This window comes from Ctenopharyngodon idella, chromosome 19, assembly GCF_019924925.1.
Source record: "Ctenopharyngodon idella isolate HZGC_01 chromosome 19, HZGC01, whole genome shotgun sequence".
Taxonomy (NCBI): domain Eukaryota; kingdom Metazoa; phylum Chordata; class Actinopteri; order Cypriniformes; family Xenocyprididae; genus Ctenopharyngodon; species Ctenopharyngodon idella.
The window spans coordinates 12,120,272-12,147,888 of NC_067238.1; the positions used below are offsets into that span (position 1 = coordinate 12,120,272).

A 27,617-nucleotide genomic window follows, 5' to 3' on the forward strand; every position below is an offset into this window, starting at 1 on the left:
ACCGCATTTTTAATGCAGGCATTGTCAGGCCATAAATATAGTCCGACGCATATATTCGCAAGTACGCGAATGCAAACGTGAACACCTGACAAATGCGCGCTCCGATGAAACATTCTTGTGTTGATATGGCGGTAACAAACCTCAGTACTCAAGGGGGCGATAGTTATTAGACATTTAAATACCTCAGACATTAAACCGGATGTATATTATTCAGGTAAGTTGCTATATATAACTTACTTTCTCTGCTTTAACTTTTTATATACCTACGGGTGAATACAACACGTTTAAATGCTTTGCTAGTAGTCATACACTGAATATTTTTCTAACAGAATAGATGTTTAGACTTTAATTGGTTTGTTTGGCAAATGCCACTTCAAAATGTTGCTCGCTCCTGCCATGACAGTAGCTGAAAGAGAAAATTTGCTGCATAAGTTTTGTGTGTCTTATTAAAACCACTCTCTCCTTTAGGGACAAAAAGTGGGCTACTACGTTTTTGGTCAACACAAACGTTTGTATCAAGATGAAATAGTGTCGCTGCATGAGGATATTGATAGGCAGTGATAGGGAAAGGTACTTTTAAAAGTCTAATGCATTACAATATTGCGTTACTCCCTAAAAAAAGTAACTAATTGCGTTACTTTTTATGGAAAGAAATGTGTTACGTTACTTTTGCGTTACTTTTTCTCATCTGGGCTGGGCTGTTTCTTTGTTTTTATGACAACAAAATGTTCTATTTTTTGCAAATGTAAAGGCCCTTTCACACCAGAAGTAAAATGAATAAGCCTCAGGCTGAAGTAAAATGCAAACCCACGCCTGTACAGATATTTTGTTGTAAATTTAAAAGTAATGCGTTACTTTACTAGTTGACTAGTTACTACTTGAAAAAAGTAATCTGATTACATAACTCGAGTTACTTGTAATGCATTACCCCCAACACTGTTAATAGGCTTTTTTTTTATTTTATTTTTTTTACCTTCAGCTACTTTTCTCTGTATTTTTCCTATTCTGTGCTGAAATACTTTTTCTATTTAAACTGTTTCTATTTTAAATATACTTTAAAATGTAATTTATTTCTGTGACGGACAGCTGAATTACACCACTCTTCAGTGTTACATGATCCTTCAGAAATCATTCTAATATGATGATTTGCTGCTCAAGAAACATTTCTAGTATTATCAATGTTGAAAACAGTTGTGCTGCTTAATATTTTTGTGGATATTATTTTAGGATTCTGTGATGAATATAAAGTTTAAAGGGTTAGTTCACCCAAAAATGAAAATTCTGTCATTAATTACTCACCCTCATGTCGTTTCACACCCGTAAGAACTTTGTTCTCGTTCATCTTTGAATGTGTTGTGCTGCTCAGGTGAATATGCTCTGCCAGTACTGAGCCCACATTCTGATGTAGAACCTGGAAGCGTGTAAACAGTGAATGCGAATGACACAGAAAAGAAGATATTGTTGAATAAAGTTGTTATTTTTGTTTTGTTTTTTGTGCAAAAAAAGTATTCTCATCGCTTCATAAAATTGAGGTTGAACCACTGTAGTCACGTCGATTGTGTTAACAATGTCTTTAGTTCCTTTCTGGGCCTTGAAAGTGTCTGTTAAATTGCTGTCTATGGACGAGTCGTATGCTTCTCGCATTTCATCAAAAATATCTTAATTTGTCTTCCGAAGATGAATGAAGATCTTATGGGTGTGAAATGACATGAGGGTGAGTAATTAATGACAGAATTTTCATTTTTCAGGACCACTTTAAAAAAAAACAGCATTTTTTTTTTAAATAGAAGTTTTGTAACAATCTAAATGTCTTTACTGTCACTTTCAATCAATAAAATGCATAATAGCTGAATCAAATGATTAATTTCTTTAAAAAAAAAAAACATACCGACCCCAAACCTATAATATATAATATATTATGTAATATAATATTTAAAGGCACTGTTTGTTGCTTACATGGGCTGCAGTAAAATGATCATTTAAAAGAGAAACATAACAAAAGTTTTTCTAGTGTGACACTTTTCCTCTCAAGATCTCACTTTGAGAATTCATATGCAGGAATAAAACCCATAAAACATGACGGAGAAGGAAAGTAGGACAAAGAGAGAGACAAAACAGTGGAAGATTAAACTGAATGTGATTATTTTAGGTAGAAAGGAAGATCAGTTTCCCCTTTCCCCCTTTTTTGTCCTTGATCTCCGTCCCTTTGTATTCCCAATCCTTCTCATTCATCTGTCCTTCTTAGGGAATCTCAGAGATTTGGGTGGAGAGAGAGAGCTGACTTGTGAGTCTCGAATCAATCAGGTCTTTTTTCCCCCTTCTCTCACTCGCTGCAATTTGCCGACATCACTGGGTAAGCTCTCTCTCTCTCTCTCTCTCTCTCTCTCTCTCTCTCTCTCTCTCTCTTCCACATTTATTCTGTCCACTGCTTACATCAAGCCAGCTCTTGCTTTCCTCTCCTCTCCTTCACTCCACCAGGATATTTCCTCCTCCTCTCTCCATATCCGAACATATTCCTGTTTTTCTGCCCTGCTTTTCCTTTATATCTCCTGGAATGTGGCACTCTTTGGCTTTCACTCTGTGTGGGATCTCCGCTTTGATCCAGGGTAGGTTCCTCACTATGTGCACATGCATGTAAGTATATAAATCTGTGTGTGTATGAAATAGTTATTCAGGAAAGCGATGTAGACTTGAACGCACATTTAAAAGAAAGCGGCTTAAGATCTTGTTTTGTTTTCGGTTCTCGTATATGTGTGCTCCGCAAACCTGTTTGCCTGTTGGCTACCTTCTGCCCCCAGATGTTTCATGTTTTTATTTATTTATTTATTTTTTACCACTGTTGCAGTCAAGCGAGAGAGAAAAGAGGGAAAAATCAGACTGAATCAGAGGGAACAAGAGGGAGAATGAGACAAAATTGCTTTGCCATGAAGAATTAGAAGCTGCAATCATAAATTGCACCTTCTCTCTCCCTCCTGTCTTCTCTCTCTCTTTCTCTCTCTCTCGTTCATTCATTCCTCTAAATCCACGAGTACATAGACTGCATGGAGGTGACTGAGGCACAGAATGCTTTTGTAGATTCAGTTCTCTGGTTGTTTTTATGGACATGTTGCTGCAGTGGAGTAGAAGGACTAAAGCGGAAGTGTGTGTGTTGCCATGGAAAGCCTCTCTCTATTTTATCTTTCATTCTTTCCCTCTCTTCACCTGTCTGTCATAAAGCAGAACTTTTATTTAGGTTGTCAGTCTCACACCTGGTCATCTGGATTCATTTCACGTACATTCTTTTAATAAATAATTCTCTTTATCATTTTTTTTTAATTGTCACATCACAGAATATTCAGTGTTTTCATGTTTGTTTGCACAGTTGCAGTGTTTTGATAGAAATTACGTTTCTGAGTATAGGATTCTGCTGACTTTTTTTATTCTTTTACTATTTTTATGTGTTTTCTGAGAGACCCTGTAATGTACACTGAAAAATAGTAATAATAATTTCAAAATTGACTTCTTATTCTGACTTTAAATTATTTTAATGAGTTCTTCTGACCAGTAGACTGATATTATTGAAGCTTTAACCCTTCGTTTTACCACAAAGTATTCGTGAACTTTTCAGAAAGGTAACTGGTGTTAATTTTAGTAATGTTGCTTCTGTTTAAACGCACAAGTAAAATAAATCATGGCATCAGGAATGAGTCTTTGCATGCAAATTCTTTTAATCTTTCTGACCACTAAAAATGTAACATTTTTCTTGTCTGTGAAAGTTTTATAATCATTTCTCTAAGAAAAATATTTCTGATATTTCAGTGTTATGTTATATGTTATATTTATTTAAGTATTATTAAAAAAAAAAAAAAAATCAATATCATAAAAATGGCCTTGAGGTCTGTCAGATCCCAAACAGAACATTTGCTTGAGATATCTGCATATTTGCAGTGTTTTTGGCACATTTCGAGTTTAAATTAAAACTTAATTTTTCAACAGATATTTATTTTATTCATTCTCTGAAAGCAATAAATATCTTCACCTTAAAGTGTCCAGTGTACTTTCTGGTTTTTGATGAAGAAACCATGTAATTTAATTCACAAAGAAAAGGTATAGGCAGAGTCGTAGACATGCTGTGAACACTGGTTTTAACTATTAAAATTAATTATCATCAAATATAAATAATTTCTTGGGTCTAATTACCATACTTGATTGAGTGTCAAGTCATTGGTGAACGCATGGCTCACTGAATATACACATTTTATGTTTTGATTGATTGAAGAGCGAGAGGTTCAAATGTGTAGGTGTATATAGATGCAGGATGCAGATGTGTAGGTGGGCGGAGCATGTTTGTTTAATTCTGTCAAACACTGCAAGGGAATATGGCTGATTACCTCACTCCTACAATGCTTATGGCATCCCTCCACCTTTATTTCTATTTATTTCTTAACCTTAGTAATTATGCAGCCGAGGGTGTTTTCCAGTTGTGTCGAGTCTCATGCCCTGCAGATGCTTTAGGGAAAACCTGTCTTACGTTGGTTGATGATTTTGCTGAACTATACAGAATCGCCCTGAAGGATGTTTCATGTCAGTAATGCTACAAGCTCTATGTTATGCTTTCATTGCTGCTAGTGGTCCTAGTCAGTTGAGAATGCCAGTGGGAATCTGATAATATTAAACCTGTTGTTATTGGTGGAGGCTGGCACTGTTTTTGTAGTGTAAATGAGAGTAGGCTAATAAATTTAAGAGAGGGTCCATTCTTGCTTTTAACCGTTTGCTAAATTTTTTCTCTTCCATTCAGTCATTTCTTATCCACACATGCTGCGCACATACAGACTCTTCACACGGCTTTTAAACATCTTTTCTGGGGTTTTTATGCAGAAATAAGACGTTTTTAAACTCTGGTTCTTCACTTATATATTTATTGAGAATTTACAACAGCAAATTTTAAACTAAAAGCTAATGAAACTAATTAGCAAATGGGAACGTTTACACCTCTGATTTATCTTCACACCAGTTTCTTTTATCTATCTATCTATCTATCTATCTATCTATCTATCTATCTATCTATCTATCTATCTATCTATCTGTCTGTCTGTCTGTCTGTCTGTCTGTCTTCCATCCATCCATCCATCCATCCATCCATCCATCTATCCGTCTATCTGTCTGTCTGTCTGTCATCTTACTAACTGTCTCTCTGTATGTGTCTTGGCTCAGTGAACTGATGTCTTGATTTGAAGTCTCTGTTCTGGGTGGTACAGTACATTCATGTCTTCTGTCAGTGTCGTTGCAAGGTCCATATCAGCGGACCCTGTTAAAAAACCTCCTGAAGGATTATAACCGCATGGAGAGGCCTGTTGCCAATGACTCTCAACCTCTCACTGTCTTTCTGTCTATGAGCTTGATACAGATCATGGATGTGGTAAGTCACAATTTTTTCTCTCATTTTCTTTTATGGAGTATGGTTATCTGATATTGCAAGCCATGGTGTATTTCATCTAGTTCGTCTAGTCTTGTATAAATCCATACATAAATCCAACAATATATTCCTAAATGCTATGTGTGCTGCTTTCTGGGCCTGTCTGAATTTAGATTTTTATCTGGTTCTGGATGTTTCATGCAATTCTTTATCCATTTGTTTCACCGTGTTTTCCCTTTTCCTGTCACCACCAACATATTGATGTTCTTTGTCTAAAATATTTTTTGAATTTGTCTAGAGCTGAAAATAGTGGTCTATTTTCAGCTTTGACTGACAGACTTTGCCACCAGTTTTATTTTACTCCCTACATGGTATTTACAGTTGTCATGCTGTGACATTTATCATTAAGCTCACAATGGATTTTAAACTCACTCTAACTTTTTTTGCTCACACAGGATGAGAAAAATCAAGTACTGACCTCCAATATCTGGCTTAACATGGTAAGCCACGTCTTAGTAAACCTTTGTATTTTCATAACTAAATGAGCTAGTGTTATATCAATATATCCATCAATGACATCAGTTGTTCTAGGTTCAGTACAAGGTATTAAAAAAAAGCAAAAATATGGGTTACAGTAAGGCACTTTCAATGGAAGTGAATGGGGCCAATCCATAAATGCTAAATACTCACTGTTTGAATAATAAGGCCACAAAACAAATCACTGACTATCCTTTTCTTTTACAACCTTGTTGACATGACAACATTTCCATGAAAATGTCTGTAAAAATGATTTAAACAGCTTTAATACACACATTTTAACAGAATATTTTATGTAAGACACAAGTCGAAATTATTTTTTGTGGTAATCAGCATTACACCTCTATTAAATCTGGCCTTTTAAAGCATATTAATTTAGTACATGCGTGTATTGAAATGGCTGAAATGGTTCTTTCTCTATATATTTCTCAGCACTGGCATGATTATTACCTGCAGTGGAACCAATCTGAATACCCAGGTGTCAAAAACCTTCGCTTCACCACAGACCAAGTGTGGACACCAGACATCCTGCTGTACAATAGGTATATAAGTATTTATAATTATGAAACAAGACTATTTTCCATTATTTTTGCATTAAATAGTATTATTATTCTCCTGTAAGGTTTTGCTTTTCCTCTGGGGATCTTTTACAGGAATAAAAACCTGCCCAAATACTGTGATATATTTCCATCTTCGTCTTGTATCTGAATACTTCGCATTTGTAAGTCGCTTTGGGGAAAAAAAGTGTTTCCTAAATGAAAACAAGTATATGGTATGTCCCTCAACGAGATATGAAGTAATAGCTCTGAAACCCAGTAATTACAATGATCATGCAGGCAGACACTTCAGAATAAGAATAAAATCCTTCAGCGAGATGATATACTTTTAACTGCAGCATCAAAGATGGCAATCCGCATGAACTTGGGTAAAGAATCCTTGGGAATCGGAATCAGCAGACGTAGGTTTGTTCGCGTGTGATTGAGGATTGCAGTATTAGAGCCATAATTCAAACTGTGAGGCTAAACAGAAGAGCAACTACAGATCAATGAACTGAAAATTTGGTCCTTGGGCAAAAGCAGATCGTTTAGTCGAAGAGCTGGTGTCCAAACAGCCTATTAACATCCTTCGCTGTAGACTTTCCGTTTTTTAATTCAGAGCTGATTCACAAGGGAGCTTGCTGCTTAGTTGTACATTAAATTTAATCATGGCCTTAAGCTAATTTTTGAAAGGCACATTATTCATTCATACCTAGTTATAACCTTATGAACCGCAGGAATCTTTTCTCATATTTAATTTTCACTTTGAGTTAATCAAAGCCCTGATTCTCATGACTGCCTAAATTTGCATCAGGATCTTGTCCTTATTACTGCATCTGACTGTTAATCGTGTCTTTGTCTTAAAAAATTATGTTGGAGGCGTGGCTTAGTGGGTATTTAATGTTGATGTTTAGTGCTCGTGGTTCAAATCTGGCTTTTCTGATTCCTGCCCTCATCCTCTCCCATTAATTTCATGTCCTTTCCATACTATTTGTATAAACATAACATAAAAAAGACTAAAATATTCACCCTTTCTCTATTTTCAGTGCAGATGACAAGTTTGACTCCACCTTCAAGTCGAATATTATAGTGAACTCCAGTGGCTACTGCACCTACCTGCCTCCAGGTCAGTGTGAACGCTTATGCTTAAGGTTTATGTTGCATATAATGATAAAAGCAATAGTAAGCTGCGGTTCATAACACAAAAACACCAGTGGCATTCAAAGTAAAGTGTTAGGCTATAAAATGATTTTTGCATGGAAATGAAGGGAAAGGAAGTAGGAAAAGGTCATCTGGTTTATGAGAAGAGCAACAGTTGAAGCACACGTGAATATTGTCGGTAGAAGTGCAATCGTACAGATGTAAAGACAATTTTTTTGAAGCTGTCTAAGTGTTAAAGAGTTCTCTGCATACTGAGTATGGAAATCAAAGAACCCTCTTTCATGTTCCGTAGTAAATGATGGTTCATGGGTCATCAATTTATAGATTTGCACATCAGAAACAGGGACGTTTATGGTGCAAAAGGAAATAGAGAGTTCATGAATTATGTTACAGCTACTTCATTTCCTCTGAGGGCAGTAGTACTTAAGAATGTGCATTGCAAATGCATATTGTGATATTTTTGGAAAACTGAATGAGAACAAATCTCCCTTTGATGAAAATATATGCATTGTATGTATAAAAACAGGCTGAAGCAATGACATGGTTTCTCCAGTCACAAGCTTGTGTCTGTGAAGAAAAACATCTCTTTTTCTCTCTCTTACACTCACACACATGCAGATTCATACACAACAACTCGCTCAGCAATGAAGCTGGAGTCTTTAAATAACCCTCAGTCACTGCAGATGCAAACAAACACATTCGCTATCACAAGCAGATCGTGCCCCAATGGCTCGTATTTGCCGCTCATGCTGATTTCATCGCAATTTAATGCTGCTTTTCTCTTCTTTGCATTAAAGTCATCCAGTCCCTCAGTAGCAAACAGAAATCAAATGTCTTTTTGAAGTCAAGTCAGGCAGAGCGATAAAGAGAGGAAATGAGCAGGGAGAAAAAAGACAGACATAATCAGAGAGAGAGAAAATCTCATATCTTGTTTTCAGAAATATGTTTATTCATTGGTGGCTTGTGGGTGTAAAGAGATTTTGGTAATCCAGTGATCTGGGCAGATGCCAAGGACACACACGGAGACAAAATCTAATGCAAAGTAAAGCTTTGTTTATTTGCTGCAACTGTTTGTCTTGGCGACTATGCCAGTCAGTGATGTAATACACATGGATGCTGATGAGAAGATAGATACACGGAAAGGTTTTACAGCATCTGCAAATCTACCACATATTTAGAAATTTACATATAGTGAACTCATTGTCATGTCCAAGAAACCAGTTTGAATTGAGCTTTGTGACATGGTGCATTATCCTGCTGGAAGTAGCCATCAGAGGACGGGTACACTGTAGTCATAAAGGAATGGACATGGTCAGCAACAATACTCAGGCTGTTGCATTTAAACGATGCTCAATTGGTACTAAGGGGCCCAAAGTGTACCAAGAAAATATCCCATCACACCATTACACCACCAGCAGCCTGATCCGTTGATACAAGGCAGGATGGATCTGTGCTTTCATGTTGTTTACACCAAATTCTGACCCTACTGAATGTCGCAGCAGAAATTGAGACTCATCAGACCAGGCAGCTTTTTTCCAATCTTTTATTGTCCAATTTTGGTGAGGCTGTGCGAGTTGTAGCCTCAGTTTCCTGTTCTTAGCTGACAGGAGTGGCACCCGGCGTGGTCCTCTGCTGCTGTAGCTCATCTGCTTCAAGATTCGTTTGTGTGTTCAGAGAAGCTCTTCTGCAGACCTTGATTGTAACAACTGGTTATTGAGTTACTGTTGCCTTTTTATCAGCTCGAACCAGTCTGGTCATTCTCCTCTGACCTCTGGCACCAACAAGGCATTTTCGCCCCACAGAACTGCTGCTCACTGGATATTTTCTCTTGTTTGGACTATTCTCTGTTAACCCTAGAGACAGCTGTGTGTGAAAATCCCAGTATTTCTGAAATACACAGACCAGCCTGTCTGGTACCAACAACCATGCCACGTTCAAAGTCACTTAAACCACATTTCTTCCTCATTCTGATGCTCAGTTTGAACTTCAGCAGATCGTTTTGACCATGTCTACATGACTTTATGCATTGATTTGCTGCCATGTGATTGGCTGATTAGATATTTGCGTTATATATGTGTATTTATTTGTATATATATCTATATATTATACATTTTTGTGTATTATACATTATTTATAAACCTTATGAAAGTTGGAATCTTTTCTCATATTTACTTTTCAATTTGAATTAATCAAAGCCCTAAATCTGATGACTACCTGGCTTAGTGGTTATTGAATGTGAACATTGATGTTTAGTGCTATATACATATATATATATATATATATATACATATATATATATATATATATATATATATATATATATATATATATATATATATATATATATATATATATACACACAATATACAGTGCTGCTTGAAAGTTTGTGAACCCCTTGCAGAATCTGTGAAAATATGAATAATTTTAACAAAATAAGAGGGATCATACAATATGCATGTTATTTTTTTATTTAGTACTGTCCTGAGTAAGATCTTTTGCATAAAAAATGTTTACATAAACTCCACAAAACAACAAAATAGCTGAATTTATAAAAACGACCTGCTCAAAAGTTTGTGAACCATTGATTCTTAATAGTGTGTCGTTACCTGGATGATCTACAACCGTTTTTTTTTTGTTTTGTGATGGTTGTTCATGAGTCACTTGTTTGTCCTGAGCAGTTAAACTGCCCAGCGTTCTTCAGAAAAATCCTCCAGGTCTCGAATGTTTTCACCCCCTGGCTCTTAATGCATCGTGTTTCCTTCTGGAGCATCAGTGAATGTTTGAACCTTTTTTAATAGTTGTGTTTGAGTCCCTCAATTGTCCTCAGTGTGAAAAGACGGATCTCAAAATCATACAGTCACTGCTGGAAAGGGTTCAAATACGCAGAAGATGCTGGAAAACTGAAGAATGTTTGGGACCTGGAGGATTTTTTTGAAGAACAGAGCTCAGTTTAACTGCTCAGGACAAACAAGCGACTCATGAACAACCATCACAAAACAAACAAACAGTCATGGATCATCCAGGTAATGACACACAGTATTAAGAATCAAGGGTTCATAAACTTTTGAATTGGGTCATATTTATAAATTCAGCTATTTTTTTCTTTATGTAAACATCGTTTATGTAAAATATCTAACTCAGGACAGTACTAAATAAAAAATGATATGCATTTTGTATGATCCCTCTTATTTTGTTAAAATTATTCACATTTTCACAGATTCTGCAAGTGGTTCACAAACTTTGAAGCAGCACAGTATAATATATATATTTGTGCTTAATTGTCATGCAGAGAATGCAAGAAAAAGTCTCAATGCATATTTATGAACATTTTTGTTCTTGTTGAAATGTGACCCGAACATGTTCTTCTGAAAGGTTTCATTATTTCTCAGTACTCTGATTTTGAATGATATGAACACGAACACTATAAATGTGCAGTGGATCAGAGACTCATTTAGAATGATCTGCAATGAGCGGCTTGTGTTGACAGCAAAGTTAATTTCAGAGTGGATCACTCTAGTCTAATATTGACTCATTTTGCTGGCATTTCTGTCTGTACTGACAGGAGATGCCCTGTAGGGCTGGTGACTCATATTTCTGACAGATTTAAAGCAAACTACAGTTCCTTCATGTGTGTATTACACACAGCTGGGGTGTGTATTTGGTGCATTTTGTTTATTTTTGCCATACAAAGAAGGGTTTGGTCAGGCTTTGGTTCTGTATCTTTGTAATTTTCAGACAAATGCAGGGTAGCTGACATTAAAATGAAAATTTCACACACACACATTTTTCTACATAGAATTACCTTGTGACAAAAAAAAAAAAGGTGGTGGAGACCAGTGAAACGTCCAAAAATACATGAATATTACATATCACATATTACATATCACCCCAGGCATATGGAACTGTGATCAGCAGATGTATAAGAGCTCATAACAGGTTTTTAGCACGCACCGACTGCTTCACTCAGCTAAAGGTTTCTGCTCTTCCCTGCGTCATCTCATTCAATATTTTTCACCGTCTTTACTGCTTGCCCCATGCCTCTCATCTGAAGAATCCATTTAGCGGGAGTGGGTTTGCTAGCTCGCTAGCCGTTGTTATTGATTAGCTCTTAGGATTAGTCACCTGGTTCCCTGGAGTAGAAGCCGTCGACATGGAAAAGAAAGGCAGCAAAAATCCAGTGGAGATCTGAGGTGCTTAGACTGAGCTGTGTTTAAGTTCGGTATTGATTTAGATTTAGACTGATTTGAAAAAATTACCATTGTGCTCTTGAGTGTACTGTAAACTGCCCTGGATAAGATTTCTTGAAATGTCAAGGTACCAGAGGAGGTTTTTATATATGCTAGAGGGTGTCCAGTTAGCAAAGACAAAAGTGGGTGTCAGTCTAAGTGCTGAGTAATTCTCAGTGGAATGATATTTGTGGATGGGAAACCTTTGGAAAAATGCAATACTGGCTAATTTTTTATAAGTGAGTCACACACTGGCCCCCTTCACTTAGTTTCACTGTCAGCGGATAGGCATATTTTAGTTTGTGCCTACAACAGTTTTTTTCTTTTCTTTTTTTTTTCAGAAGGAAAAATAATCTTCTTGCAAATGCATTAGGACAGGCACTGGATCCTAGCCACATGGAAGACCCCCAGTTCCATAAGTAGGCCCAAATGTAATTAGTGATGCTTTATAAGGCAAATTACTCATACTTAGGGTTAGGGATTTAAGTAGAAATGCTAAGTATTAAACTTTGGCATATGAAGGATTTAAGCCATCAGAGTATCATATATATATATATATATATATATATATATACAGGGATTGTGACTGTGGCTAGTGGTTTCCCAAAGTTACAAGCCACTCAGCATTTTCACTGGCCACCATTTTGACATCGATACCATGGGGGAAAACTGCCATATAGATATTTTTAACATTATCTCATAATTTGGCAGCAGGTATATGAGGCTGCTGTCACTTTAAGACCTCACGTACGGATCCGTTGTACTGTTACACGTTTTCTTTCTCAACTGTTTATGTTCACTTAAAACATAACTGACTGTTTACGTGAATACTTGCCAAGTATTTCGTATTTGACTGTTTAAGTGCAAAGAAAAAGAACTCATTTTGTACTGAGAGACAGCTTTATGTGGCACACTTTGGTGTGACAAAATCTGTGGGAATAAGTAAAATTATGCGCAATCCCTTGCTGAAATTCAAGCCCTGTAACACCATCAATATTCATCCGGAGCAAATGAAACAAATGAGTGAGGGGAGGCGGGGAGTGAGGGGAGACCCACCAAAGTGGCTAGTAGTAGTGTCTGCGTTACTCGACATTAACCCCGGGTGGTTGGCGGGTGTTAATGTCAAGCCCTGTATATATACATATATGGGGAAAAGATGAGTCTACAATAGAAGAAGCTATTTGCTCTCGCCCTTTCTTTGGTGAGAAGTTATGAAGTTTGTGGCTTACGACTGTAGTAGGATCAGGCCAAGCATTTTCAAAGTGGTTCATTTTTTGAAGCCCAAACTGGGAATTGAGTTCCTGGGACCATTTTCAGAAGACTTTCTGGTCTTCATCTGGACCAGAGATTAAAGGGGGAACTTGTGTCTCATATCAGAGGCCCAGCGCAGAGGTGAATTATTTAGGAACTTTCTGAAGCAGTGTAGATCAGTTTGAAGAGATTTGTGGCAGCAGAACATAATGTATGACCTGAAAAATATCACTTTCTTTTGGGAGATCAATTTTTCTCTTTTTTGAATGCAGTCCTTTAACTGTTTTCTTTCTTTTTCTCAGCTCTGGAAACTATTTTTCAAACGCAATGTATTTAGCAAAGTCAGGGGAAGAACAGCATGTTCTGTTTTTTACCTTTTGAAATGCACTTTAATAAGTATTCAAGTAATGTCTTTGAATTACTTATGCAATACTGTTACTCAAGGTGTTTGCTAATCATTTAAACAAACTACTAAGCCTAAATATTAAACTTCTGTTTACCCTCACAATTTGTGCTACAGACATGAATGATACCTACTACATGAGCGATATGTGCTATTACTTTGGTAAGTGATTGAAATCAGGATGAGCTTTTTTTTTGCGGCCATTAAGTAACCACCTAGCAATCACTCAGAACACCTTAGCAATTGAAAAGTAAATGTGCTACAGCTTGCAGTTTGTCAGTTCTTCAATAACCTCATTCAAGCACAAGTACTGTTCATTTACACATCTGTGGTGATTCAGTCCTTATGTTTTTTAATATGTTTGCTGCCTGAGAATCACTTGTTTAGAACAGACTGTAAAAGGTTCATGCACATGCTGGGTAAATTTGCAGGATTGTTAAATCAGTGTTCAGAGGCAACATATTGAGCTTCCCTTTTCCAGCTTCTGTTCCATCTCAAATGTGATTTCTTCAATAAATATGTAAGTGTATGATTAGGACGCTGTTTGAGGCGGTGGCTTCTACTGCTGTGTGGTATAGAACAAATTACACTTATTACCATTCTCATTCATATCTGTCATAATTCTCATTTTCAGCATTCAAAATGGCTTATTTGCAAGCTGTTTGAAACAATAATGAGATTATCTGCCCTATTTTGTAGTATTTAAACTTGAGTGAGTCTATTTAGTTAGTGATATGATTCATCTAGCTGGTGTCTGTGTGTGTGATAATAATGAGAGTGTCAGCCTGGGTATTCGTACAGTGCATAAAGGACATTATGTAATGGTGTTTCCTACCGCTCCGCCGTTTCTGAATGTGTATCTTTTAACTATCTGGTTTTACTCCAGTAAAAAGGTCAATTGGATTCAATCTGGAGTTGGCTGTTGCAATACGGCGCTGATGAAGAAGAAGTGTGGCATTTCGAGGCAGTACATTCTTCAGGCTGTTTGAATGCTGACTCTGGATCAGAATGAAAAGAATATTTTTTTTTTTTCTCTTATTTGTTCTCTTCATCCCAGGTATCTTCATGAGCACCTGCAATGTAGATGTACGCTGGTTTCCATTTGACATCCAGAAATGCGAGCTTAAATTCGGCTCGTGGACATTTGACGGATGGCTGCTGGATCTCCAGATGAATGAGGCTGATATCTCTGGCTACATGCCCAACGGAGAATGGGACCTTGTGGGTGAGTGAGTACAGCCAACATCTCCTGTAAACTTCTCACGATCAAGCGAACATAACGCCCACAGGCAGATTATGATGTACGCTTTGTGTTGCTGTAGTAACCGACAATGACTCAGGCAATGAGAGGTCAGTTTGGCAGCTGCATGTTTAAATGGTTAAAATGCATACTGCATATTTTTAAAAAGTAAAAATTTTAAGTATAGCCCAAAGGCCAGAGAATAACTGTTATAACTCCTTTATAGAACAGAAATATGCTTTAGAATTGAAAAAGAAAATATCCAGCCCTACTTCTTAAATTCATGTCCATTCATATTCATTCATAGTCCATCCAGTGAGCCTGTTAGTATTCAAATTAATGTAATTAAATTGAGTGGATAAGAGGAAGCCGACTGGAAAAACATCTTGCGCTGCACAATTCTGTCTCTTACTGACTCTCTTCTGATTTATTCTGTTGCGTAATTCACTATTTTTCTTTCTGTCTCGCTGTGCAGGTCTGTAATATCATGCCAGTCACACTCTTGAACTTTTCTTTAACGTTTTTAATTGTTCTGCGTACTTACTTGATATTAAAAAGACAGAAACAATTTGCATTGTCTTAACATTACAAGCCTTTTTGAATTAAAACCAGCTCATGGGAGTAATTAAAACCAGCTATCTGGTCAGAGTTGTTTATTTATGATTATTAGCTGGTCCAAACTGGTTTAGGTAGTTAATTTGCTGGATTATAGTCGTTATTGCTGAGCTCAACCTGTGGCTTTTTTCATAAACTGCTTAGACTAGTCTTACAAGTTACTCATCTGTACAGTAGATCAGTCAGACTTGTTCATAAAGGCACTATATGTAATTTTTGCCGCTAGAGGTCGCTTATTCAAAACATTGTAGTTTGATAACGCTGAGCATGGATTCATGGGAGTTGTTGTCTTCACCTCCACAGCCGATGGAAAGGAATCCGACGGACTCGGGTAGAAATCATCTTCATGGATGAGCTAATGTATCAAAGTTTTATTAACGTTACTGTGGTATGAAGCAGGGTGGGGCCGAGAGCCGTGGGAGTGGAATGAAGTCGCGGAATGAATATACTAATGAGAGATACCTGCGCGAGACACCGCTCTCGAGTCCAGCAGAGCTTTTATTATGCTTATGCTGCAGTTGGCTGCTTCGGCTCTTTTCGTTGCGAATGTGGGGTAACGCAGCGTTGTTTTTCATGGTTAAAACAATCATACTAAATACATTTGAGTGTGTTGAAAGTTATAACGTTACTCTGTGCATTCGCTCAGTGGCTGGTATGAGACACTTGTTGCACTTTGCAGTAAGATCGATATTAGAATAGCATATTAATAAAACCTGGATGACTTGTGTTGCTAAATGCCATGCAATTAATTTTAAAATATATTGTATGATGAAGAAAGCTCTCTGATGATGCTGTTAGCCACTTGACAGAATTGTGTTGTCTCTGAGGCATGGTAAATCAAGAAAGTAAGCGATTCAAACAATAAGACTGTGTTAAGCTATATAACAATGATTCGTTTTCTGTTGATAAATGTATCCAAACAGTTGCTCACCTGTCTAATAAAACACATGATATATTAAAATGTCTTTGGTGATTCCATGATTTCTACTAAAGTAAAATTGGAAATAGAGGGTAACGCTGATATGACGTCATTGACAAGTGGCACAATGACACGGTCCGTTACACTGGTTAAAATTGCTGATTTCTCTGGATTTAAAGATTCTTGGAAATGTTTGGGATTATGTAAGTACACAAGTCAACAAAACATATAACATTATTTTGCTGTTTTTTTTTTTTGATATTTTAATCTAAAAATCTTACATATTGTGCCTTTAAGACACAGTCTTATCATAGTGGTTGTGTTTATGGAACTGACCCCTGGTTAAAGCAGGCAGGTAGACTAGTGGTTCCCAACCACGTTCCTGGAGGCACCCCAACACTGCATATTTTGTATCTGTCCTTTGTCTGACACACCCATTTCAGGTCTTGGAGTCTCTACTAATGAGCTGATGATTTGAATCAGGTGTGTTTGTTTAAGACATGGAAAACATGCAGTGTTTGGGGGCCTCCAGGAATGTGGTTGGGAACCCCTAAGCTGTTCGAGTTGGTTTATGCTTTAAAGGAATATTTCGCCCAAAAATGAAACTTAAGTAATTTACTCACCAACTGTATGTGTTTTTTCCTCTTCTGTGGATCATAAGGGGTGCATTTTTGAAGAATATCCTTGCTGGTTGTTTACATGTAATGAAATGGACTACATAAATGACACAATGCGCCAATGGTACTTTTTCTGTCTCTTGTGACCAAATAATATATATAATATGTAATAGATGTCAAACCTGATGTAGCTCATCTAATGGCAACATATTTCAGTCTGCAAAGCTTTTCTTTTAGTGGTTTCCCTCTTAGTCTCATACTTTCCTTTCACATTCTTGAGAGTCTATAGAGGACGATATAAAAAAGTTTTGGGGATCTCTAATGATGTTCTGATAAAAGCGTGATGCTCAGTCTCAGGGAAGAACTTGCCTCTGGCTGGCATCTGCTGATTAGGATGTTTTTACCTAGTAGATCAAAGGTGGAAGAGCGGCATCGGCTACTCTTGAGGACAACAGCCTCTCTTTGAACATAAGACCAATACACAGAAATACAAGTACACACGTTTTGTTTTTTTATATATACCTTCATCATTGTATACTCATTATTCTCCTCACATGCTGTGTCTAATCAGGTGTGCCGGGCTCAAGAAACGAGATGTACTACGACTGCTGTAAGGAACCCTATCCAGATGTGACATTTGTGGTGACCATGCGCAGACGGACGCTCTACTACGCCTTGAACCTTCTTGTTCCCTGTGTTCTCCTTTCATCCATGACCTTGCTTATCTTTCTACTGCCTGCCGACTCTGGAGAGAAGATCTCACTAGGTATTATGAAAGAAAGGGATTATCTACATGTTTTATAAATAAAAATGATTGATTTGGAAGAAGAATGTTGTATATATTTGCATATCTGGCATATCTCATTTTCAGTGCAAAGGAAAAAATAATTCCGCAGGCTTGCCAAGGTCTAGTCACAAAACAGAGAGCAGGGACATGCAACAGAAAATGTGTGGGTGCTCATTTCAAAGATATCGCCTGATTGTGTCATGTCAAATGAACTCTTGGTTCACATCAAGGGCTTTTATCCATGTTTTTTTTTCGCTCTCTGTCAAGAGACCTTTACCATCAAAAGCGTACAGTTCAAAGAAGAAAAAACAGTCATCAGAGATGGAATGGAAGGAACTTTAGATATGACTGTCAAGAAATGTAAAGAGGCGTGAACTGAAGGGCATTCACAATATATTTAAGTGGAGAAGCAAAAAGGCAGAAGCTTAGAGCAACCAAAGAGAAAGGAAATGAGGCAGTTTCCTCAATTCAAGAATGCATTATCACTGCAAGCATGGTGAAGGGAAGTGCTTTGCTGTACACTCATATGGGCAATTAATCTATTGATGTAATTAAAGCAGGGATGAGTCAATGTGTGTAAGAGAGAAAGAGAAAGAATGCATTGCACTTTCCAGGAACCAGGCTTGCAATTATTGAAACATCTTTGATTGACAAAGTATCAGAACCTAGTTTTAGGATAGAGCTCAAAAAAGTTCATACATAATTTTTTATATGCTTTATGTTTTAAGAAGCATATGTGACCCTGGACCACAAAACCAGTCGTAAGTCACACAGGTATATTTGTAGCAATACCCAACAATACATTGTATGGGTCAAAATGATTGATTTTTCTTTTATGACAAAAATTATTAGGATATTAAGTAAAGATCATGAAGATATTTTGTAAATTTCCTACCATAAATATATCAAAAATGTATTTTTTTAAGTGGATATGCGTTGCTAAGGACTTCATTTGGACAACTTTAAAGGCGATTTTCTCAATATTTCGATTTTTTTGCACCCTCAGATTCCAGATTTTCAAATAGTTGCATCTCGGCCAAATACTGTCCTATCCTAACAAACCATACATCAATGGAAAGTTTATTTATTCAGCTTTCAGATGATGTATAAATCTCAATTTCAAAAAATTGACCCTTATGACTGGTTTTGTGGTCCATGGTCACGTATGTAAAAAGGGATAGTTCACCCAAACATGAACATTCTGTCATCATTTACCTACTCTCATGTTGTTCCAAACCTGTATGACTTTCTTCTGTGGATCATAAAAAAAATATATTTTGGAGAATGTTGGGAACCAAACCATTTTGGTTCCCATTGAAATTGAAAATACAATGGGAACCGAAACTGCTTGGTTACCAACATTCTTCAAAATATAATTTTTTTTTTTTCCACAGAAGAAGAAAGTCATACAGGTTTGGAATGACATGAGGTTGTTTAGACTATCACTTTAAGAGACAACAACCTCCTCTACCTCAAATTGATAAGAGTTAGTGATACTTCTTTAAAAAAAAGCAAAGTTAATTTAATGAATTATATATATTATTTTGCTTTTATACACCAGTTCAATAAACAAGAGCAACTTACATTTTTTTTTTAACCGATATTGGCAGTTATTTTTTCTAATTTTGCACTGCCAAAGAAAATATTTCCAAACAACCAATAAATCAGTGTTTTCAAATGAAACGGATGAGTGAGTGACTCAAAGAATCGCTCATTAAGGCAGTCAATTGTTTTGTTCCTAAATGAATCAGTGTTTTGAACAAATCGGATGAGTGAACGATTCAATGACTCACTCATTCTCACCACTAATGCACAGGCTGTTAGTGAGTGATACAAACAGTGAAAGCTCCAATAATTGCAGTTAATGAATCAGCATATCATGAAATTAATTCATTTTACTGGTAGCCCTGATTATAAGCCAAGAGTGTTTTTTGTTTTGATGAATTCAATTAGTCTAATTTGGCAGAGTATTTGTGACAATAATTTTATTAAGGGTTCATTATGCCAAGATAGCACTTATAAATCTGAGCAAAAACACATGTAAGAGGAAGGAGGTTGAGTGAGAGAGCGGAAGCAGATTTAAACGGCAGATAGAGATGGATGGATTGTGTGTGTGGTGAGAGAGGAGGGAGAGATGGATAGCAGCCGGAGAGGGAGGGAGATGACTTGAACTGAACTAAAGAGCGATTGAGGAAGAGAAATGGCCTGATGTAATTCACTTTATGTATCACTCCATCAAACCCTGCACGGCCGTCCAATCAGATCCAATCAAATTCTGTCAAGATGAGTTACATCCAATAAGAAGCTGTGTTTGGGCATCTTATGTAGTGCCAATGTCGCACATAACTAGAGATGCTGTATAACTATGCATTTATTTTAGTAGTCAGCTGATATTGATTTTTCCGTGGCAGATGCTAATATCTAGACTGCAGGGTTGGAGATTTAATGCCTACTATATATATAATCTATATATACAAATGTAAATATATATATACTGCCAAGATTTGGAGACACTGAATTTATTTATATTTCTGATTATCTAATTTTGTAGACATGATTTATTTTAAATAACAGATATAGAATCTAGATTAAAGGGTTAGTTCACCCAAAAATGAAAATTCTGTCATTAATTACTCACCTTCCGCTCATCTTCGGAGCACAAATTAAGATATTTTTGATAAAATCCGATGGCTCAGTGAGGCCTCAATTGACAGCAAGATAATTAACACTTTCAAATGCCCAGAAAGCTACTAAAGACGTATTTAAAACAGTTCATGTGACTACAGTGGTTCAACCTTAATGTTATGAAGTGACGAGAATACTTTTTGTGCACCAAAAAAACAAAACATAACATTAAGATTGAACCACTGTAGTCACATGAACTGTTTTAAATATGTCTTCAGTACTTTTCTGGGAATTTGAAAGTGTTAATTGTCTTGCTGTCAATGGAGGCCTCACTGAGCCATCGGATTTTATCAAAAATATCTTAATTTGTGTTCCGAAGATGAACGGAAGGTGAGTAATTAATGACAGAATTTTCATTTTTGGGTGAACTAACCCTTTAAATAAACATTAATTTCATAGTTGAATGAACTAACTATAAACAACTAATGTCTTAGCATTTGTGTAGAATTCATTATATGCAGTTACATGTATGTTTCATGAAGTCCATTTCTTTTTGTTTTATACCTATTCACAGGTATTACTGTGCTACTCTCATTAACAGTCTTCATGTTGTTGGTGGCAGAGATCATGCCAGCAACCTCAGACTCCATCCCGCTAATAGGTAAAGCATGCATGTTCATTTTTTGCATATTTTAACATATTTTAATGCACATGTATTTTGTACAGTATATTTCAGCAAGTGTCTGCCCCACTTATTTCAGTTGCAAATAAAAACACAGGGCGCTTTGAATATATTAGACTTCATGCGAGTCTTTGAATTTAATGATATGTAAAATTTGGGATGTATAGTTTGTGTGTGCTCAGATCCACACATTGCACCACTGGAGAATAAACTGATCACTATTCTGTATCATGGCCAAAAGCCCTGGTCTTGGCAACCGTACGCTTGGCTTCTCATAGTAATTTGCAACATGAACCATAAAAGACCGTTAAATGGAAATGATGGGCAGGTCAGGAGAGAGAAGAAGCAGGAGAAACATCAAAATGAAACAGACCTAAAGATAGAGATGATCCTCCTAGGGAGAAAAAAACAAAAAAACAATTCGCCCCACATTCTCTTTTCCCATCCTCTGGTTTATAGGCCCTCAGACGCCGCAAAGATGTAATCTGCAGAAATGCGTTTGCTGGAAGAGTGTTCACCCACCGCACTTTGTCTCTTCTGTCTGCTTCCCCCTCTCCTTTATGATTGAGTTTTTATGGTTCACTCATCTGTTCCTCATTCTCCCTTTCTTCCATGCGTCACTCTTTTATAATCAATGCCCCCTTTTTGTTACATTTGCCCTGGTTTTTACTAGTATGACCGGATAATAAAAAGCTATTCTGCTAAGAGAGTAATAAATGAAAGGTTTATGCATACCGTATTCTCTTCCTTTCTCTCTTTGTCTCTCTCTCAGGGCAGTATTTTGCCAGTATAATGATCATAGTTGGAATGTCAGTTATTGCGACGGTGGTTGTGCTCCAATATCACCATCATGACCCCAACGGAGGAAACATGCCAAAATGGGTACGTCTACTCACACACAAACACATATACTGTGCCTGAATACACAAATGTTTTTTTTTTTTCCCCTTTAAGCAAGCAACAATGTCTCTCATGTCAGTTGCATTGAAAGCGGTAATTTACTTATTCAATGATAATAGAGATAAAGCCAACAGATGGGGACTAAATGAGTAATTGGGATGCAGATGGATATAGATCTGCAATCTGTCCGCGCTGATGAATGACCGTATTTCACTGTATTCTGCAAGCCAATTAGCAGCTCAGCTGATGTGCCCCGGTCCTGCTGATCGAACCCCATTCACTTACAAAGCCAAATGCAACAACACGAGGAAGCTGACAGGTGTATTAACTCAGGGACACTAACATCAATTCTGCATCAAAACTAGATTTTTACATGTTTCTGAACAAACTGCGAGTGGTCTCAAGTGCATATATGCAGCTACTGTTCAAAAGTTTGGGGTCGTAAGATGTTTTGGAAAGTCTCTCATGCTCACCAAGGCTGCATTTATTGATTAAAAACAGTAATATTGTGAAATATTATTACAATATAAAAGAACTGCTTTAATATATTTTAAAATTTAATGTATTCCTTTGATGGCAAACCTGAATTTTCTGCAGTTGTTACTCCAGTCTTTATCACCTGTTTTCAGATATCATTTAATATGCAAATTTGATGCTTAAGAAACATTTCTTATGTTGTGCTGCTTAATATTTTTGTGGACACCATTATAGATTTTTTCAGGATTATTTGTTGAATAGAAAGTACAGCATTCATTTGAAATAGAAATATTTTTATAGAAAAAGTCTATAAAATTATCCGCCACCAGATAAAAACAGCATGTCTCATTGTTTAGAAAAGTACACTCTTAAAGGGATAGTTCACCCAAAAATGAAAATTAAACCATGATTAACTCATCCTCAAACCATCCTAAGTGTATATGACTATCTTCTTTCAGACGAACACAATCAGATATTTAAAAATATCTTTAGTCCTCCAAGGTTTATAAATGGCAGTGACTGGGGGGGCCATGTTTTGAAGTACAAAAATGAATTGCTTCGCTTCAGAAGGCCTTTATTAACCCCCTGGAGTTGTATGGATTACTTTTTTTTTATGGATCGATGCATTATTTTTTACTTCAAAATGCGGCCCCCCCATTCACTGCCATTATAAACCTCGGAGGACTAAGGATATTTTTAAATATATCTCCGATTGTGTTTGTCTGAAAGAAGATAGTCATATACATCTAGGATGGTTTGAGGGTGAGTAAATCATGGGATAATTTTCATTTTTGGGTGAACTATCCCTTTAAGAAAAATGGTTCTAAACAGTACCAAATTAGGGTTCTTCGGCCAAATAGAACCATTTTTATAAGGTTTCATAAAGAAACATGTTTTGAAAGTGCTATATAGGATCTTAATGGTGTTATAAATAATCTTTTTAAAAATAGTTTTTCATTAATATTAGTATCTTCATATTATTATTATTATTAGTAGTAGTAGTAGTAGTAGTAGTATTCATATTTTTATATATTATTATTAATATAGTTTTTAGTTTTATAGTTTATAGTTTTATTGCCTGGTCTTATAATATCTCGTTGGTGGTATTTGGGATTTACTAACTAACTAACTAACTAAATAAAAGTACTTTTATTTATATGTATTTATTTGGCAAACTGTAGCAAAAATGTCAGTGCCCTAACAACAGTTATTAGCTGAATACATTAATAAATAAAAATGGACATTGAACATGATATAGATGTAATGAAGACCAAGTTCCAGTGAAATATTTTCACAATCCTCTATGATGTTTTTACGTCCATCATTATGTGTGTATTTTAAGCAGAAGTTTCTCTCTACAGATGATGGGGACAGCATCTGAAATACACAATTGAGTTTAGTTACAGTGTGTCTCTTCCAGTTGTTTATGTAAAAACAATTATGTTTATGAAGGCCAAAATGAGCAAAAATTGATAGTATGTGAGCCCTTTACAATATTAAAAGGAAAAAGTGATAGAAAATTCATGGGATAGCTTTAATTTTTTTTCGTGACTGGGTATGTTTATGCATAAAGTAATAATTAAAAAAAATCTAACAATATGGATCGTAAATTCAGTATCTGTATTACTTTGTGGAAAAGAGAAAATGAGTATCCTTAACTGAACAGAGCTGGTCACACTTACATGTTCTAACTAAAAAGAGAAAAAGACATGATTGGTAGGAAATCAGTTAGTTTTTAAAGTTAAAATTAATAGACATTTTAAGAAAGAAATAATTTAACTGTTAAGAGTGTTGACAGTCTACGTAATTGACCCTTCGCAAAGACCCACCCCCTTCATTACTGTTGAATGTTAACCCATTCGTTACTCCAGAAGTGGCTTTGACAGTTACAGATTCAAAAAACAAAAAGGCGGGAATAAAGAACCCTAAACTCTAACACAAAGAACCGTTATAAACGGTTATTCAGAATGATATGGTTCTAAATAGAACTGTTACTACATGTAAAGAACCTTTCAAAGAACCATCTTTTTTAGAGTATAATAGCACATCTTAGCCACACAATTTGAGGATTAATACTGAAGGTTAGAGGTATGAGCAATAATAATAGTGATGTGCTTGCCTTAGCACAACGTCCTAGGATCCTCTCCTGGGATCAGCTTTTAGCAACATTCACAGCCAATACTCAGCATGTGTAGTTACTGAAAATGTCCATCAGAGCCAGGACTCAGAGGAACTCAAAAGAAAACCCTCTTTCTCTGAACAACCTGGAAAAAGCAATGCTTACATAACAGCAATGGTTGTTATCTTAAGATGTAAAGAACTAAAAGAGATATAGTTCAGAAGAAGATGCTAAAAGGGAAGGGTAAGGTGGATACTGATCAGGGAAAGATGTTTTTGCAATACTTATCAAAGACTTGTATTTATAGAAGAAAATAAAAGAGGAGCGAATTAAGACCGTCCAGAGTTTGTTAGTAATACCCGTTCTTTCATTACATTCTGCAAAGTCTGTGATACTGCACTAGTGGCACTAATTTTGTTTATGTAGCCAAACATGCATTGGGTGATCTTTTAATACACCAAAATATGTGTGAAGATGCCAAAGAAGAACCTTGTTGCTTAAACTGCAGTTTTTCTGCGAATGATAGCAGTGCCAACCTCACTAGTCATACATTTTGCCATGCTTTATGCCTCTCCTTGGCCAGGACTTGGCAGTACAACTGAATAATTCCAGCTTGTCACCTCTTTATATCTCTCTGTGTCATAGTCCTTGCTGTCATATGTTACTGTTTTACAACTCCTTTCCTTCCAAAACTTCTCCTCTTGACTCAGCAGACGCTATAACTAGTGCTTGGAAAAAAAATTGCATGGATTATTTTGCTTTATTTTTTTTTTGCTCAGACAGTGCTGTATCATTTTGTTTAGACTGTACGTGTAGAGCATGGGCAATATATAGTTCAAAATGGCTTGACGCACTGCTGTGAAATGCATGCTTTCTCATACATACATAAAATTACCAGCTTACGCTTGGTTGGAGGGGAATTTACTTTTAATATTCAAAGCTAATGTTGTTTACTGAGAAAACAGGATATGGGGGATATCTGATTTGGTTTTAAAAGTTGGTACCATAGGGGAATAAGTAAGATTGGAGATGTATATAAAGATAATATTATTTTAGCTTGAGGGACAAAATGTGTTATCCCCCAGTCTTATTAAAAAAACTTCAATTACACAGTTTTATTAATTCAGCTTTAAATAAATAATTCTTACAGTATCCACAACAGCTAACAACACTGAAACTAGCAGCACTAAGAAACGCATATGGTACAGGACAGATGGCTTTGATTTATCATACATTTTTGAATAATGCATAGATAAGAATTTATTATAAGAGTAGCATGGTGTGAGGATTTAAAAACAAATTCTAAAATAAATTTGATGTACTTTTTAAATAGAAAATATGAGGTTTATTTTTTTGCATTTATAAATAACCAAGACTTGCTGTCAGAATAAAAAGGTACAATATTATTTTTATTTATTTTGTTGTTTTTTCTCCCCTGCACATATTAAAATAGAAATGAAAAATAAATAAATAAATAAATAAATAAGTATATTTATTTAAATGTATTAAATATACTAACATTATTATGGTTATGTTCTTTTGAAATGGCAGTAATTAATGTGAGGGGTATATTTGCTGGATATTGTATATTATATATTATATATATAGTATGTGTGTGTGTACCGTGTATATATATATATATATATATATATATATATATATATATATATATATGTATGTGTGTGTGTGTGTATATATGTATGTATGTATACATACATACAGTCAAACCAAAAATTATTTTTTAATATTTTTGATATATTTTTACTAGTGGGTGCAGGACACTATAGTTCATTTATGTAAGTGAGGATAGCAAAATAAACTAAACTGTGACATATTATACCCAAAAATTCTTCATACAGTAGACTACCAGTAAAACTGATAGCAATTTGGAACCAAAAATTATTCAGACACTTTGACCTGACCATATATATATATATAATAATATGTGTGTGTGTTATATTTGTTGTACGTTCATTTACACATTTTTCCCTCTTCATCTTCCTTCTCTTAGGTTCAGGTAGTTTTGCTCCAGTGGGTGGCTTGGTTTTTGCGTATGAAGCGTCCAGGTGAGAGCGAAGACCCTGAGCGCCCTCCTTGTGCTCCCCACTTACGACGTTGCTCTTCAGGTTCCCAGAGCGGCAGCCTGCCAAATGCACCCGGTTCCGCCTCTGCAGATCTTCATCACCACCACACATCCTCAACGCTCCACCCGCTTCATCCCCAGAGCCTCCTTCAAGCTGCCGCTGCCGCCGGGCACGCCCACCATCTCCACAACCAGACCAGCAGCGCCAACAACAATGGCAACCTGCTCTACATCGGATTCTCCAGTCTGGACGAAGCTTCACCGCCATCCTTGCTCGCAGATTCCGTGCAGAGAAACAGCATGTCGGGCGGCCCGCGTTCTGCGGTGGTGTCGCCCCCAGCAGTAGGCTCCAGTCCGCCACCTCACCTGCCCTCACAGTTCTGCAGCCCTCCGCCGCCTCCCACGCCCAATCTGGAGGCCACGGGTTGTCCGAGCACGGTGTCCGGCGGTGGCGGAGGCTGTTCTTGCTCGGGAACCAGCAGCGGAGGAGACCCACAGCTTCAGGCTATTTTAGAAGAGGTGCGCTTTGTTGCTGATAGGTTCCGCGGACAGGACGAGAATGACAGCGTGGCTGAACAGTGGAAGTTTGCTGCAGCCGTAATTGACCGACTTTGTCTGGTGGCGTTCAGCGTTTTCAACATCATCTGCACCATCTCCATTCTTATGTCAGCACCTAACTTTGTGGAGGCAGTTTCTAAGGACTTCATCTGATTGCTGTGTCGGCAGAGAATGTGCATTCGGGAAACTTGGGTTTGACCGTAATTGGGAAGTATTCTTCTCCTCAAAACAGTGACTAAGCTTTTTTCCAAGACTGTTATTGGAATAATGCAGGATCCCGAGGTCTGAATCGAGAATACTTCTGATTGGCTAATATCCTGGAGATTTAAGGCCCACTCAGACATCTCAGACTGAACTTTGCTGGTGGAACGCTAAAGACCTTCACCGAAAGATTTGTAAATGACAAAAGGGGTTGGTTCGCTATATGGTAAAATGTTCGGCTATGGAATGAATGAAAAACGAAACATAAAAAAGTGAAAACACTGA

General features: G+C 36.6%; 1 protein-coding gene across 2 annotated transcripts; it reads left to right on the forward strand.

The window, feature by feature from the left end:
- The first annotated feature begins 2,434 nt into the window (after positions 1–2,434).
- chrna11 (cholinergic receptor, nicotinic, alpha 11) lies at positions 2,435–27,617 on the forward strand. Of its 2 annotated transcripts, none has more exons than XM_051873771.1 (10): positions 2,435–2,606; positions 5,259–5,398; positions 5,851–5,895; positions 6,365–6,474; positions 7,515–7,594; positions 14,567–14,734; positions 17,472–17,666; positions 20,887–20,973; positions 21,767–21,876; positions 26,502–27,617. In XM_051873771.1, the coding sequence occupies exons 1-10, from the start codon at positions 2,555–2,557 to the stop codon at positions 27,282–27,284; spliced, it is 1,770 nt and encodes a 589-aa protein (XP_051729731.1). In that variant the 5' UTR covers positions 2,435–2,554; the 3' UTR covers positions 27,285–27,617. The 2 variants fall into 2 exon arrangements, with proteins under 2 accessions (XP_051729731.1, XP_051729732.1); XM_051873772.1 differs by having other exon boundaries at positions 2,465–2,634.

Coding starts and splice junctions, on each gene's coding strand:
- chrna11 (XM_051873771.1), top strand. CDS start 2,555: ATGTGGCACTCTTTGGCTTTCACTCTGTGTGGGATCTCCGCTTTGATC. Junction 2,607..5,258: donor GATCTCCGCTTTGATCCAGG/GTAGGTTCCTCA, acceptor GTCTTCTGTCAG/TGTCGTTGCAAGGTCCATAT. Junction 17,667..20,886: donor TGGAGAGAAGATCTCACTAG/GTATTATGAAAG, acceptor ACCTATTCACAG/GTATTACTGTGCTACTCTCA.